This window comes from Corythoichthys intestinalis, chromosome 3 (assembly GCF_030265065.1).
Source record: "Corythoichthys intestinalis isolate RoL2023-P3 chromosome 3, ASM3026506v1, whole genome shotgun sequence".
Classification (NCBI taxonomy): Eukaryota; Metazoa; Chordata; class Actinopteri; order Syngnathiformes; family Syngnathidae; genus Corythoichthys; species Corythoichthys intestinalis.
This window is the reverse complement of record NC_080397.1, coordinates 5,932,052-5,945,837: the sequence shown is the minus strand read 5'-3', so window position 1 is coordinate 5,945,837 and position 13,786 is coordinate 5,932,052. Positions and strand designations below refer to the sequence as shown.

Below are 13,786 nucleotides of genomic sequence, written 5' to 3'. Positions count from 1 at the left end.
TTGCGGACTTTGCGGTATATTGAGATATTAAAACTACTATAATTTTCACCAAATGACTTGAATAGATTTGTATGGGAAGACTTTGGTTGACTCGCCATGATCACTATGTATTCATATAATACTGTTTCTTCCAGGCTAAGGGCGTTCATTAGTGAATGATGCCATACTGTCCAGCTTGCGTTTGGTACTTAAAGTAAACGATGATTGACAGGTTTATATCTTTGATCTTGCCAGAGAAGCTTGGTAGCTCTACGATCAAAGGCACACATTTGTCAATCATTGTTAAACTTGCATGAGTGTGCTGTGTAGGCATGCGAACCTTAGGGCACCTCACGATACAATACGATTCGCGATACAAGGCTCACTATAATGATTATCTCACTATATCTCGATACAGTGATTATCGATATATTGGTCAGAAAATCGATATATGATATTGTACGATACAACTGTTGAAACGAAAAACAGAATAGACAACAAAATGGAAAAATATACTGTTTAACTCCTTTTTTAAACCGTGACACCTTTTCTGTGCAACATTGCTGTAAAATATAAATCTACTCCAAATTTTGAACCTGCACATATAGAGGGAACTAACCACAACCACTGATATCTCGTGGAGAGATCGTGATGAATGGCACCCTTTTAAATTCTTTTTATATTTCTAACAGTGCTGTAGGTGTCAGTTAGCAGTTGAGCTGCTGGGCAATGATAGAATTGGTGGGTCTTTTTTCTTCATATATGACCTGTGTTGCCACAAGCATTGGTTTGAGGACTTCCACCATCTGCGTCAGCATTTGAGATGTTGGACTCAGTCAATCACATTCTTCCTCACCTTTAAAACCACAAAATAAAACAAAAAATATTGGCTACTTAATAGCTTTTGAGTTGAAATCCTGATTTTTTTTGTGTTGGAAATATTGAGTGAATTAAAAAAAAATGAATTAAATGTATAGAAATTAAAAATGCAATAATTACAATTTTTTAATTTGGAGGCTACATCATTCAACATGCACATTATATATCCTGAAAGCTGTTCAAACCATTTTTTAATAGCTTATTGTTGTATCAAAATGGCAGTAATAACAGTTTGTGTAGTAAACTAGATGAAAAGTGGTTCTCAAATAATATCAAATAAATCAGTGAATTAATGTAGGCTTGTTTGATATCCATGTTCATCCAATTTAGGGTCCTGGTTTATATCAAAACTTTCCTATCTCAGAAAGCGAAGCAGTGATGGCAGTGAAGAAATCCGGTGACGACTTGCGCGCACTTTACCTTCACCGCCACTCTTGAGCGCCCCTAATGGACTGCCAAGGAATTGCTCAACAAACATTGAATGAGCAGTTCACTGCATCCATCCTCCATTGTATGGCCAATATGTCAAATAAAAGTATCGATACTTGGCGGGAGCATATCAATAACCGATTGGGTTGCAAAATATTGGATATATCGCCATATCGAGATATTGTCACACGGTTAGTGCTGTGGCAACTCATTGTCTAAGTGAGAGGCTGTTCTCAGCAGCGTGAGCGTCAAAGCGTGAGTGGATTTTAGTGGACTCACTCAATGAAGCATTTAATAAAGAAAAGCATTTTCCTATGTTATTCTGGTTTAAAAATAATTCGCATTATGAATGTTGCACAGTGGAACAGTAACATGTTTAGAACTTTTTTTTTTGAACAAATAACTTTTTTTTTTTTTCCCCCTGGTGTTGCATCAGGTCTCAGTATCTGCAGATTGTCAAAATCAGGTGACTGTGACTCTGGTGCAAAAATAATGCGATCGGGACATCTCTAAAAGATTGCTGTATATAAAAGGGATCCAGGAGGCCTTGTCTCTGCACACTTTCTGGACTATCGCACATGCGCACATTGCGATGGCAATGTTCAAACGATATATTGTGCAGGCCTAATTACAGAATTAAAAAAAAAAACACACAAATTCAATTTAATGCACTGATAGCAATATTAAAAAAGGTAAGAATACAAATTATAATGAATCGGATAACTCGATAGTATTAGGTTTTGTCATATGAAAATGGGGACGGTCACTTTTTTGTGGAAGCAAAGTCTGGAAATCATATGAAAAGTGTAATTGGAATCATACAAAGCAGCCTTTCAGATGCTAGTTATTTGTTTCCCCGTCTAACCACGTAAGCATGAAGTTCTCACCAAAGTTCAAAGATAGCCTGGAGCTAATCCAGCTCATCACATTTGTCCTTGTTGTCTCTTTAGAACATTTTGTGCATCTTGTTGAGGTGAAAGACAAATTTGGAAAATGACATCTGCGGCAAAGTGGATCCAGAACACTCTGCTTGCATTCTGGTCCTTTCAAACTTTAGTCATAATAGATGTGGTTGCACAAATAAAGAAAGAAACGAATGAAACACCTATAAAATATACAAAACAGAGGCTTCTTATTTCAAGCCAAGCAAACAACAAATAGGTGGTTTTATAGATATTGTGAAAAAAAAATGACTTTGGCAATTATTGTTAGTTCAATATACAATGGTATGAAAAAGTATCTAAACCTTCTTGGAATTTCTCAGATTTTTGCATAAAATCTCCATCAAATGTGATCTGATCTTTGTCAAAATCACACAGATGAAAAAACAGAGCCTGCTTTTCCTAAAACCACCCAAAATTGATAGATTTTCATATATTAATGAGGATAGTATGCAAACAATGACAGAAGGGGAAAAAATAAGTAAGTGAACCATCACATTTAATATTTTGTGCTCCCTACCCCCCCTTTGGCAGCATTGACTTCAACCGGACGCTTCCTGTAGCTGCAGATCAGTCTGGCACACCTATCAGGACTAATCTTGGCCCATTCTTCTCTATATAACTGCTGTAGTTCAGTCAGATTCCTGGGATGTTTGGCATGAATCGCTGTCTTTAGGACATGCCACAGCATCTCAATGGGGTTCAAGTCTGGACTTTGACTTGGCCACTGCAGAACGTGTATTTTGTTCGTCTGAAACCATTCTGAAGGGGATTTACTTCTGTGTTTTGGATCATTGTCTTGTTGCAGCATCCATTCTCTTTTTAGCTTCAATTGTCTGACAGACGGCCTTAGGTTTTGCTGCAAAATATCCTGATAAACTTTTGAATTCAGTTGTCCAGACGTTGAGGTAGCAAAACTGCCCCAAATCATGATGCTCCCTCCACCATGCTTCACGGTGGGGATGAGGTGTTGATGTTGGTGAGCTGTTCAATTTTTCCTACACACACGACATTGTGTGTTACTCCCAAACAGTTCAACTTTGGTTTCGTCAGTCCACAAAATATTTTGCCAAAACTTATATGGAGTGTCCAAGTGCCTTTTTGCAAACATTAAACGAGCAACAATATTTTTTGAGACAGCAGTGGCTTCCTCTGTGGAGTCCTCCCATGAACACCCTTCTTGGCCATAGTTTTACATATAGTTTATGTGTGCACAGCGATATTGGACTGTGCAAGTGATTTCTGTAAGTCTTTAGCAGACACTCAAGGGTTGTTTTTTATCTGAGTATTCTGTGCTGAACTCTTGGCGTCATCTTTGGTGGACGGTCACTCCTTGGGAGAGAAGCAACATTGCCAAACTCTCTCCATTTGTAGATAACTTCTCTGAATGTCGATTGATGAACAGATGGTTTTGTATCCTTTCCCAGCTTTATACAAATCAACAATCCTTGATTGCAGGTCTTCAGACAGCTGTTTTGCCCAAGCCATGGTGCACATTAGACAATACTTCTCATCAAGACATTTCTTACCAGGTGTGTTTATAGTGGGCAGGGCAGCTTTAAACCGCTCATCAGTGATTGGGCACACACCTGACCTAAAATGTTCGGTAAAAATTGGTTTCAATTGCTCTTCAAGTCTCCTTAGGCAGTGGGTTCACGTACTCATTTCCCCCCCTTCTGTCATTATTCGCATGCTATCATCTAAATTTGAAAACCTATAAATGTTTCAGTGATTTTAGTTAAAACACTGTATTTTCATCTGTGTGATTTTGACAAAGAACGGATCACATTTGATGAGGATTTTATACAGAAATGTGAGAAATTCCAAAAGGTTCAGATACTTTTTCATACCACTGTAGTTCACTATATTATGAAAATGAAACCGCTTTTCACTTGACGTGAAATCAACGAATCTTGTTCTTTTCACTCAAGTTCATTTTGAAGTCATCGATTGTTTTTGTCTCACAGCACTGGAATCCAGTCTGGCCACAACTGATTGGGTCAAAATGTCATCACATGGTCACACCCTGGAAATGAGTTGTGGCTGTTGGTTCCTCCCTGGTGAAGGTTGTTGTTGACATTGTTGCGAGGGTTTGTTTTTGCAGACTTTGGAAAGACTGACTTGGCCTCAAAAGTAGTGAAGGATGTGGTGGTGAGAAATCCACCAAGTCAAACATATGTGCACCCCCGCCCTTTTTTCAACCCCCTTATGTAACTAAGTTAAGTGTGTCAGTGCAGGAATGATTATCTAATCTTGGCCTCTCCAGAGTGCAGGCCACTGGAGCCCGTTTGGCCCCAAAGGCCAGGAAGCCAAAGGTCTGCTGTCCACTGTAGAATCGCAACCAATAAGACAAGAAGCTTGTGTAATGGACCGCATTTCGCTGTGCAAACACGGGTGGCGACGCAATGTGCGAGTGGTTTTCGCGGTTTTGGCCCAATTGGCTTTACATGTCAACACTTTCTAAGTATGCTTGTCAGAAACAAACGCCCTTAAGGTTCTTTTAGGAGGCGTGGCTTTGCCAATCGTCCAAAACACCTTGAGCTGAGCCAAAACGCCAAAACACCTTAACCTGAGCCGAAACCCCAAAGCCTGGATGCTCTCGAAACAGTGTTGTTTTTGGCAGCACTTTTCATTTTTGTCTGTCTTTTGGACGAAAATACTTTTAGTCTGTCATATTTTAGTCATTTAAAAATGTTTTCTTCTAGTTTTTAATCGACGAAATCTCATACAAATTCCATCTAGTTTTGGTCTACAGTTACTCAAAATATTTTCATCTGTAAAATTTAAAGTTTTAGTCCAAAAATAAGTTTCCAACAATTTCAAATGAAAGTAAACAGACAAGCACATATTGAAGCATCTACAAGGACAACGGCAACTTTATGATGATAATACTACACACTTGGCAGGAAAAGCAGTACATTGTTTTCAGTTAAAACTACCTAGATGCTGCAAACTGTATGGGGAAAAAAATGTTGTCCAAGCATTTAACGTCCTATAGATTTACTGACCAGAGGACGCTCGCCATTCTGGAGCTAATGCTAACGCCAATGCAATGCTGACGCTAGGATTTACATTTATTGTCTGATGATCACTCAGCAAGGCAAATTAATTTTTACAGCACAATTCAACACAAGGCAATTCAAAGTGCTTTACATCACATGAAGGTCATAAAAATCACATTAAATCAAAAGAACGTTAAAACAAAGGCAATCGAAACAGGAAATAAAGTTATACATGAAAATCGCATTAAATTGAAATCAGAAATGGAAATAAAGCAAATAAGGAATAAAAAGCAAATAGCTTGAAGTTTGAAATATGTAGACAGTTATGGATATACTTTGATAAACAAAAGTGTTTTTAGCCCTGATTTAAAGGAGCTAACAGTTTTAGCACGCTTCAGATCTTCAGGTAATTTTTTTCCAGAGGTGAGAAGCATAATAACTAAATGCTGCCTCACCCTGTATGGTTCTTGTTCTTAGAACATACAGGAGACCGGTTCCAGACGACTTTAGTGGTCTAAATGTTTCATAGGGATCCAACAAATCAAGCATGTATTTTGGTCCAAGGCCATAAAGTGTTTTGTAGACGAGCAGTAGTATTTTATAGTCTATCCTTTGGCTCACTGGAATCCAGTGTAACGATTTCAAAACCGGTGTAATGTGGTCCAGTTTCCTTGTATTTGTAAGGATGATGGCAGTAGCATTCTGTACTAGCTGCAGCTTCCTGACTGATTTTTTAAAAATCAAGACCTTTACATATACTATTGCAATAGTCCGTCCGATTTACTGGAAATGAATGAATGCGTAAGTTTTTTCATGTCTTGTTGAGTCAGAAGCACCTTAATTCTAGCTATATTTTTTAGGTGATAATAAGCAGATTGAGTGACAGAGTTGATGGCTATCAAATATTAGGTCTGAGTCAATACGCCAAGATTTATGACTCTATTTGTAGCTGTAAGTGACATTGTGCTAAGGTCTCTGACCTTTCCTTTTTTTTGGCCCAAAAATGATCATTTCTGTCTTCTCCACATTTAGTTAAACAAAATTCTGACACATCCATTCATTGATTTGATTAATTTACGCAGGGAGACTAGGGGACTATAATCATGTGGGGACACAGAAATAGAGAGTTGTGTGTCATCTGCATAGGTGTGATAGGAGATGTCATACTGTTCCATAATCTGAGCTAGGGGAAACATATAGATGTTAAATAAGAGTGGTCCAAGAATGGACCCTTGAGGGACTCCACACGTTAATTTGGTTCGTTCTGACTGATGGTTTCCCATTGACACAAAAAAATCCCCATCACGTAAATAAGATGTGAACCAAGTGTCAGTGAGCCCTACCCGCTTTTCCAACTTTCTTAATAGTATGTTGTGCTCAACCATGTCGAATGCGCCGTTGAGATCCAACAATAGCAGAACAGAGGATTTGCCTGCATCAGTTTTCCCATTAATATCATTTAGGACTTTGATGAGCACGGTCTTGGTGCTGTTACCGAAATCCAGACTGAAATGAGTTTAAAAGGTTGCTTTGCATCATAAAAACCTGGATCAGTTAGAACAAAACCCTCTCGATAATTTTCCCCAGGAATGTCAGATTGATATTGCCATATGTTTACTAATGGTTGAGGCATCTAGATTAGCACAGACCTTTAAAGGCTAAAGCAACATTGCATATTCTCTTGCCAAGATAAAAAAACAAATCTTACCGTGTGTGTCTCACAAGAAGCAAGATAGAGTGCAGTCTAGCTTGAGACATCCTAAACTCCGGTTAGGAGTGAGAGGTGCAGCACATCTCACATAAAGTGACAGGATAGAAACACTGCTACGATGCAAGCTGACGTACTCCACGTACAATATGAAAATGTCACGCACGGTAAACATATCACAGAAACGATGTCTCATTTCGTCTCGTCAAACGAAAACAGGCATTTGTCTTGTCATGTTTTAGTTTCCAAAGACATGTTTTTAGAACAGAATAGCTTGTCATGGAGGGTCTTAAGGATAGGGGATACCCAGGACTTGAACTGCATCTATTCATCTTTGTTGCTTCATTTCTAATTGTGTATCATATTGCCTCTGTAAAGCCCTTTGAGACTTCTGTTGTGATTGAGGGCTATACAAATAAAATTGAATTGAATTGTCATTGTCATGAAAAAATTGTTCATCAAATCATTTTTCCCCCAAAAGTCCTGCTGTCTGTGCAAATCCTTGACAAGATCCAAATCCACCTCTATGGATGATCAAATTTCTGGAATAAAATGTAATCACTTGACTCACTGGATGCGTTTCCTCTGTCAGATTTACAGGAAGGCTGTGAGCCAGCTGAGCCAGGGTTTAATCCGGAGGTTGACTGTACTCAGCCAGTACGAAGAGGCTCTGGTCAAGATCAATACCACGGTAGCCGAGCGCCTCACTGTCCTCAAGGCCAAACCCCAGGCCGCTCTCCAGAGGGACATCTTGTCCATTTGTAACGACCCTTTCACCGTGGCCCAGCAGTTGACTCACATAGAACTGGTGAGAATCAAAACCGCTTTCTGTGATGTGAATGTCCTGATATGGGCAAAAAATGTGGTTGATGCCATATCGTGTCAAAAATGTTTTTCTGTTGATGAGCTAAGGGTTCTAAGTAGGGATGCCCTGATCACGAAGCTTGTCGCAATATGCAATATATCAGTTAATCGCACGGTGAATAAAAATGAGGGCGGTAATTTTTCCGGCCGCGATTTATCGCCACGAGCGTGCATGCATCCATTGGCGTTTGCGTGTGCTGCGTGCACACGGCACACTAACGAAGCTGGCGACTTTCTTGCCAATAATAATAATAATAATAATAATTAATAAATGATGATAATGATAAATCGTAAACAAATATACCCTTTTTATTGCCATCTTAATTTATCGAAACTGGCAAACGGAGGTCTGAGGAGACGGTCATATTGTTGAGCCAATTCACTCACACGAACACCATGCTCATATTTTTCTATCATTTCCTTCTTAGTTTCAATGGTAAGCGTCACATTTTTCCTTTTTTCACCACCTGCACTAACCTTCGTGTGACCATGTTGATTTCTCTCACTGTCTGTCCGTCTGGTGGGAAAACAATGAAAATGCGACGCTGTCATAAATCGTCGTATTTCGACAGTGGTGGATGAAGTACTCAATTTTTTTTCTACTTAAGTACAGATACAGGCGCAAAAAATACTTAAGTAAAAGTACAGGTATCTAAAAAACTACTCACACGGACAAAAGTACTTGATTTAAAATTTATAAGTAAAAAGTATTTTCTCCCGATGCCAAAATATAATATAATTTTCAATATACAGTGGAATAAAAGGAACTGACCCTTTTGGAATTTCTCACATTTCTGCATAAAATCATCATCAAATGTGATCTGATCTTTGTCAAAAGCACATAGATAAAAATACAGTATCTGCTTTAACTAAAACCACCCAAACACTTATAGGTTTTCATATTTTAATGAGAATAGCATGCAAACAATGAGAGAATGGGGAAAAATAAGTAAGTGAACCATCTGCCTAAGGAAACTTAAAGAGCAATTGAAACCAATTTTTACTTAACATTTTAAGTCAGGTGTGTGCCCAATCACTGACGAGTGGTTTAAAGCTGCCCTGCCCACTATAAAACACGCACCTGGTAAGAAATGTCTTGATGAGAAGCATTGCCTGATGTGCATCATGGCTCGGTTAAAAGACCTGTCTGAAGACCTGCGATCGAGGATTGTTCATTTGTATAAAGCTGGGAAAGGATACAAAATCATCTCTAAAAGTTCGGATGTTCATCAATCGACAGTCAGAGAAGTCTACAAATGGAGAGAGTTTGGCACTGTTGCTTCTCTCACAAGGAGTGGCCGTCCACAAAAGATGACGCCAAGAGTTCAGCGCAGAATACTCAGAGAGGTAAAATATAATCCTCGAGTGTCTGCTAAAGACTTCAGAAATCACTGACACAGTCCAATATCTCTGTGCACACACCAACTATATGTAAAACTATGGCCAAGAATGGTTTGTATGGGAGGATCCACAGAGGAAGCCACTGCTGTCTAAAAAAAACATTGATGCTCGTTTAATGTTCGCAAAAAGACACTTGGACACTCCACAGAAGTTTTGGCTAAATATTTTGTGGACTGATGAAACCAAAGTTGAACCGTTTGGGAGTAATACACAATGTGATGTGTGGAGGAAAAATGAAATGGAACAGCTCACCAACATCAACACCTCATCCCCACCGTGAAGCATGGTGGAGGGAGCATCATGATTTGGGGCTGTTTTGCTGCTTCAGGGCCTGGAAAACTTGCAATCATTCATGGAAGAATGAATTCAAAAGTTTATCAGGATGTTTTGCAGGAAAACCTGAGGCCGTCTGTCAGACAGTTGAAGCTAAAAAGAGGATGGCAGTTAATGCTAAAAAGAGGATGGATGCTGCAACAAGACAATGATCCAAAACACAGAAGTAAATCAACTTGGAATGGTTTCAGAAGAACAAAATACATGTTCTGGAGTGGCCAAGTCGAAGTCCAGACTTAAACCCCATTGAGATGCTGTGGCATAAACTAAAGACAGCGATTAATGCCAGACATCTCAGGAATCTGACTGAACTACAGCAGTTTTGTAAAGAAGAACGGGCCAAGATTAGTCCTGATTGATGTGCTGGACTGATCTGCAGCTACAGTTATTGCTGATAAAGGGGGTGGGGGGGGCACAAGAAATTAAATCTGATGGTCCATTTACTTATTTTTCCCCCTTCTGTCATTGTTTGCATACTATCATCATTAAAATATGAAAACCTACAAATGTTTGGGTGGTTTCAGTTAAAGTAGACTGTTTTTTTTCATCTGTGTGATTTTGACAAAGATCAGATCACATTTTATGGTGATTTAATGCAGAAATGTGAGAAATTCCAAAAGGTTCAGGTACTTTCATACCACTGTACATACGGAGATCTGAGTCAATATTCAAAGAACCCGAAAGTTCATTGACTGCTCAGTGTTATTTAAAACTTGCAGAATTGGAAAAAAAATTACAAACAAAAATGCACTGTAAACAGAAGGTTAATAAGCTCAAAAACTCAAAAAAATAGCTTAATGGCAGATTGCAAGCAACTATCGGGCGCATACCACCACCTACTATACAAGAGTGTATGGTGTCGTGCCAATGTAGTTACTCCCGTCAAAAATTGTATCCACTAGGTGGAGCACTGATTAGCTTGATTTCCGTGTCTTGGTGATGTAGTTATCTACGAGGTTTTAAAACATGGCCCATCCATCATAAAAAAACAAACAAAAAAACCCCACCTTTTTTTTCTGTCGAACAACATAACATACATACTGAATAGGCCTGAACGATATTGGAAAAAACTATTGTTGCGATTTTTTTGAGGTGTGCAATATATTGCGATATTATATTGCGATAGTAAAAAAAAAAAAAAAAATATATATATATATATATATATATATATATATATACAATTTTTTATTTTTTTTAAAAGAAATTTTCACTAGATGACTTGAATAGCTGTTTGGAAATACTTTGCATGACACACCGTGACCACAGTGTATTCATATAATACCGTTTCATTTGTGAATGATTAAGATTGCTGTATTATTATGAAGGGATCCAGGAAGCAATGTCTGCACAAAATAGATAATTTATTGAACACAATATTTGACACTTCAACAGCAGCAAATACATTAAATGACAAATAAAAGAGCAGGTGCATTCGTCCCCTAAGTTTTTGACAAAATATAACAATAAATAAAAACTTCTGTAAAATAATAACAAAGTTGTAAACATAGTTGAACAAAAATATTAAATATGACAAATAAGAGTTGTTCACAAACTATAACAATAAATAAAAACCTCAGTAAAACAATAAAGTTGTCAACATATTTGAACTTAAATATTAAATCTGTCAAATAAAAGTGCAAGTGAATTAGTCCCCTGAGTTGTTTACACAAAATATAACAAGATAAAACTGCAAAACTGCAACAAAGTTGTAAAAATATTTAAAAAATATTAAGTATCAAAACTTTATGTGCAGCTGTACTATAGTTATTTGAAAAATACGATTTACAATTAATTTAAATATAAAAGAAACAGAAACTCAATTGAACTTGTAAATAATTGAACTGAATAACAGCAAATAACTGATGAATAACAGAACCATTTTAACTCCCAAATTTCCTGCCTTCCTGATAGCTGTCACATGAATGAAAAGAAAAGACATTCCTGCAGCTGTGTTATGTATTTGTCTGCATATCGTCCACCTTCCTTGCTCAGCAATTCTCAACTGGGTCTCATAGGTTTTTGGCCAAGACTACTAGTTTATCCACCATTGCAGGCTTGAGACAACAACGTTGGCACGTAACAATGTTCCCACCTGTACTAAAAAGCCTCTGATGGGAAGCTCGTAGCAGGAATGCATAGATACCTGCGTTTTAAATGGTCCCACATGTTCGACGGATTACTTCTTGTTGAGGCAACCATGGCGAGGCACTGTCAACAGGGCTGTTTTTTGTTCCTTATATTCTTGTCGATAGCCAAAATACTTCCAAAACTCCTTTTGGAGACAGTCTTCGCTATTCAACGTGTTGCTTGCTTTCACTTTGAAAACGGCCCCTCCTCCCTCCGCTCTGCTGTTCGGCCCCTCCTCCCTCCACTCCGCTGTAGCAGGGGAGGGGGAGGAGCCGATGACTGCGAGTTGGAGGGAATGAGATGAGAGGCTGTGCGCTCTCCTTCGCGCTCCTTCCTCAAAACAAACGTTTGTGGATTTAAAAAAATGAAATGAAAAAACTATCGCACGTCCTTGCGATGGGACTATTGCGCATGCGCACATCGCGATGGCGATGTTTAAACGATATATCGTTCAGGCCTAATACTGAACGTAAAAAAAAAAAGAATGTTTTACTGTTTTACTTGTAGGATGACCTATAACTGTTATTACTGTAATTCAAATCCTGTATGGAGTTTTTTCAGTTTAATAAACGTCGATGTCCAAATTATATAACTGTGGTTCTTTTCTGGCTTCAATTAATTAAGTCGACATAACTCATAACTAATGTGTGTGTGCGTGTGTGTGTGTCTGTGCGTGTGTGTGTGTATGTGTGTGTGTGTGCGCTCCCGCGGCCAGTGGATACGATTTTTGACGGGGGTAACTACATTGGCAAGACACCGGTTGTAGCTCTGTTGTACAATTAGCGTTGGGCACATTGAAACTCCGCTCACCATTTTGGCGTGCTGTCTAGCGTTTCATGGTCCACATTTTCAATCCTTGGTTCTTCCTCAGTAGTTGTTGTCGCTTTTGAATGCTTAGGTTTAAAAAAAATTACGTATATCAATCTTGCCTCTTCGGTCCTCAGGTGGTTTTGGCTAAGCAAAGCAAATGACCGTCTAAGGTGCTAGTCACATGATCTGTTTGAAAAATAATCTTGCAAATGACTGTCTAAGGTGCTAGTCACATGATCTGTTTGAAAAATAATCTTGACCCATTACAAAAATAACTTTTTTTTTTTTTTGTTCATTTCATTCATTTTTGTTGTTTTATTGCTTTACAACTTTTATAGACATTTTACTGGAAAACTCTTGATTTTAAAATCATTTATAGGAAAGTCAATTACATGCAATGACACTTTTCGGCCACGTGGCCCTGCGTATGATTGGACGTCTATTGCCGTGAATGGCAGCTAATGAATTAATGTTTAAGAGTAAAAATCACTGCATTTTAGAAAACCTGATCTTTTATACTCGATTCCAATCCTCTGAAAATGACCTGACCGAGACCAATTCCCGATCGTAATCGGGGAAATCCCATGTTTTAAGTGGTTCTGCTGACCCACCACTGCCTCAATTTGGGGTCCCTAGCTTCCTATAAGGACCACCTACAGTTTTTTGTACCCTAACTCTAATCCTCAAACTTAAAAGCCATTAATTTCCCCTGTTGGTGTAAATCGATCTTGAAACTGGAAGGGAAATGAGTAAAAAGGACCTTAGATCTTGATATTTTCTTTAGGATTTTCTGGTCCTATGTTTAGAGTGTTTGTCATAACAAAAGTTCTTGACAAAACAATGGTTAATCTCTGATTGACACCTTTGTCGTCCATGTTCCTGTCTGTCCTGAGGCTAAAAAAACACCCCCAAACTTTTGAACCCAGAAGGAACCATACTTGAGCCCCCCTGAAAAGCCTATTATAGACTCGAAGTTTCCCAACAAGACCACCCATGCCTCTCCGTTTTACTCCAACTCTTGAAACGAACAGGGGCATCAGTTTTAGTGCTTTTTCTGTTGCATGTTTCTCTTGAAACTGAACAGATCCCCAAGTAAAAATCCGAGGAATTTATTGGGTTTTATTCCATGATTGAGGAGGTTGTTCTTCCTTTTCACAGGAGAGACTCAGCTACATCGGGCCTGAGGAGTTTGTCCAGGCATTTGTCCAGAAAGATCTGGTTGACAACGACAAGGTAAAAAAAAAGTCTATTCCTAAATAAATCAACAGATAAGACATCTATTATGCAATGTTGTGGCTGCGGGTTGACCCACA

The 13,786-nt window shown here is 38.5% G+C and overlaps 1 protein-coding gene across 1 annotated transcript in view; it reads left to right on the top strand.

The window, feature by feature from the left end:
- rasgef1ba (RasGEF domain family, member 1Ba) overlaps nucleotides 1-13,786 on the top strand; it is a 35,525-nt gene that overhangs the window by 10,406 nt on the left and 11,333 nt on the right. Inside the window, exons 5-6 of the mRNA XM_057832477.1 lie at nucleotides 7,531-7,746; nucleotides 13,632-13,706. Coding sequence (XP_057688460.1) covers nucleotides 7,531-7,746; nucleotides 13,632-13,706 — 291 coding nt within the window. The remainder of the gene's footprint in view (nucleotides 1-7,530; nucleotides 7,747-13,631; nucleotides 13,707-13,786) is intronic.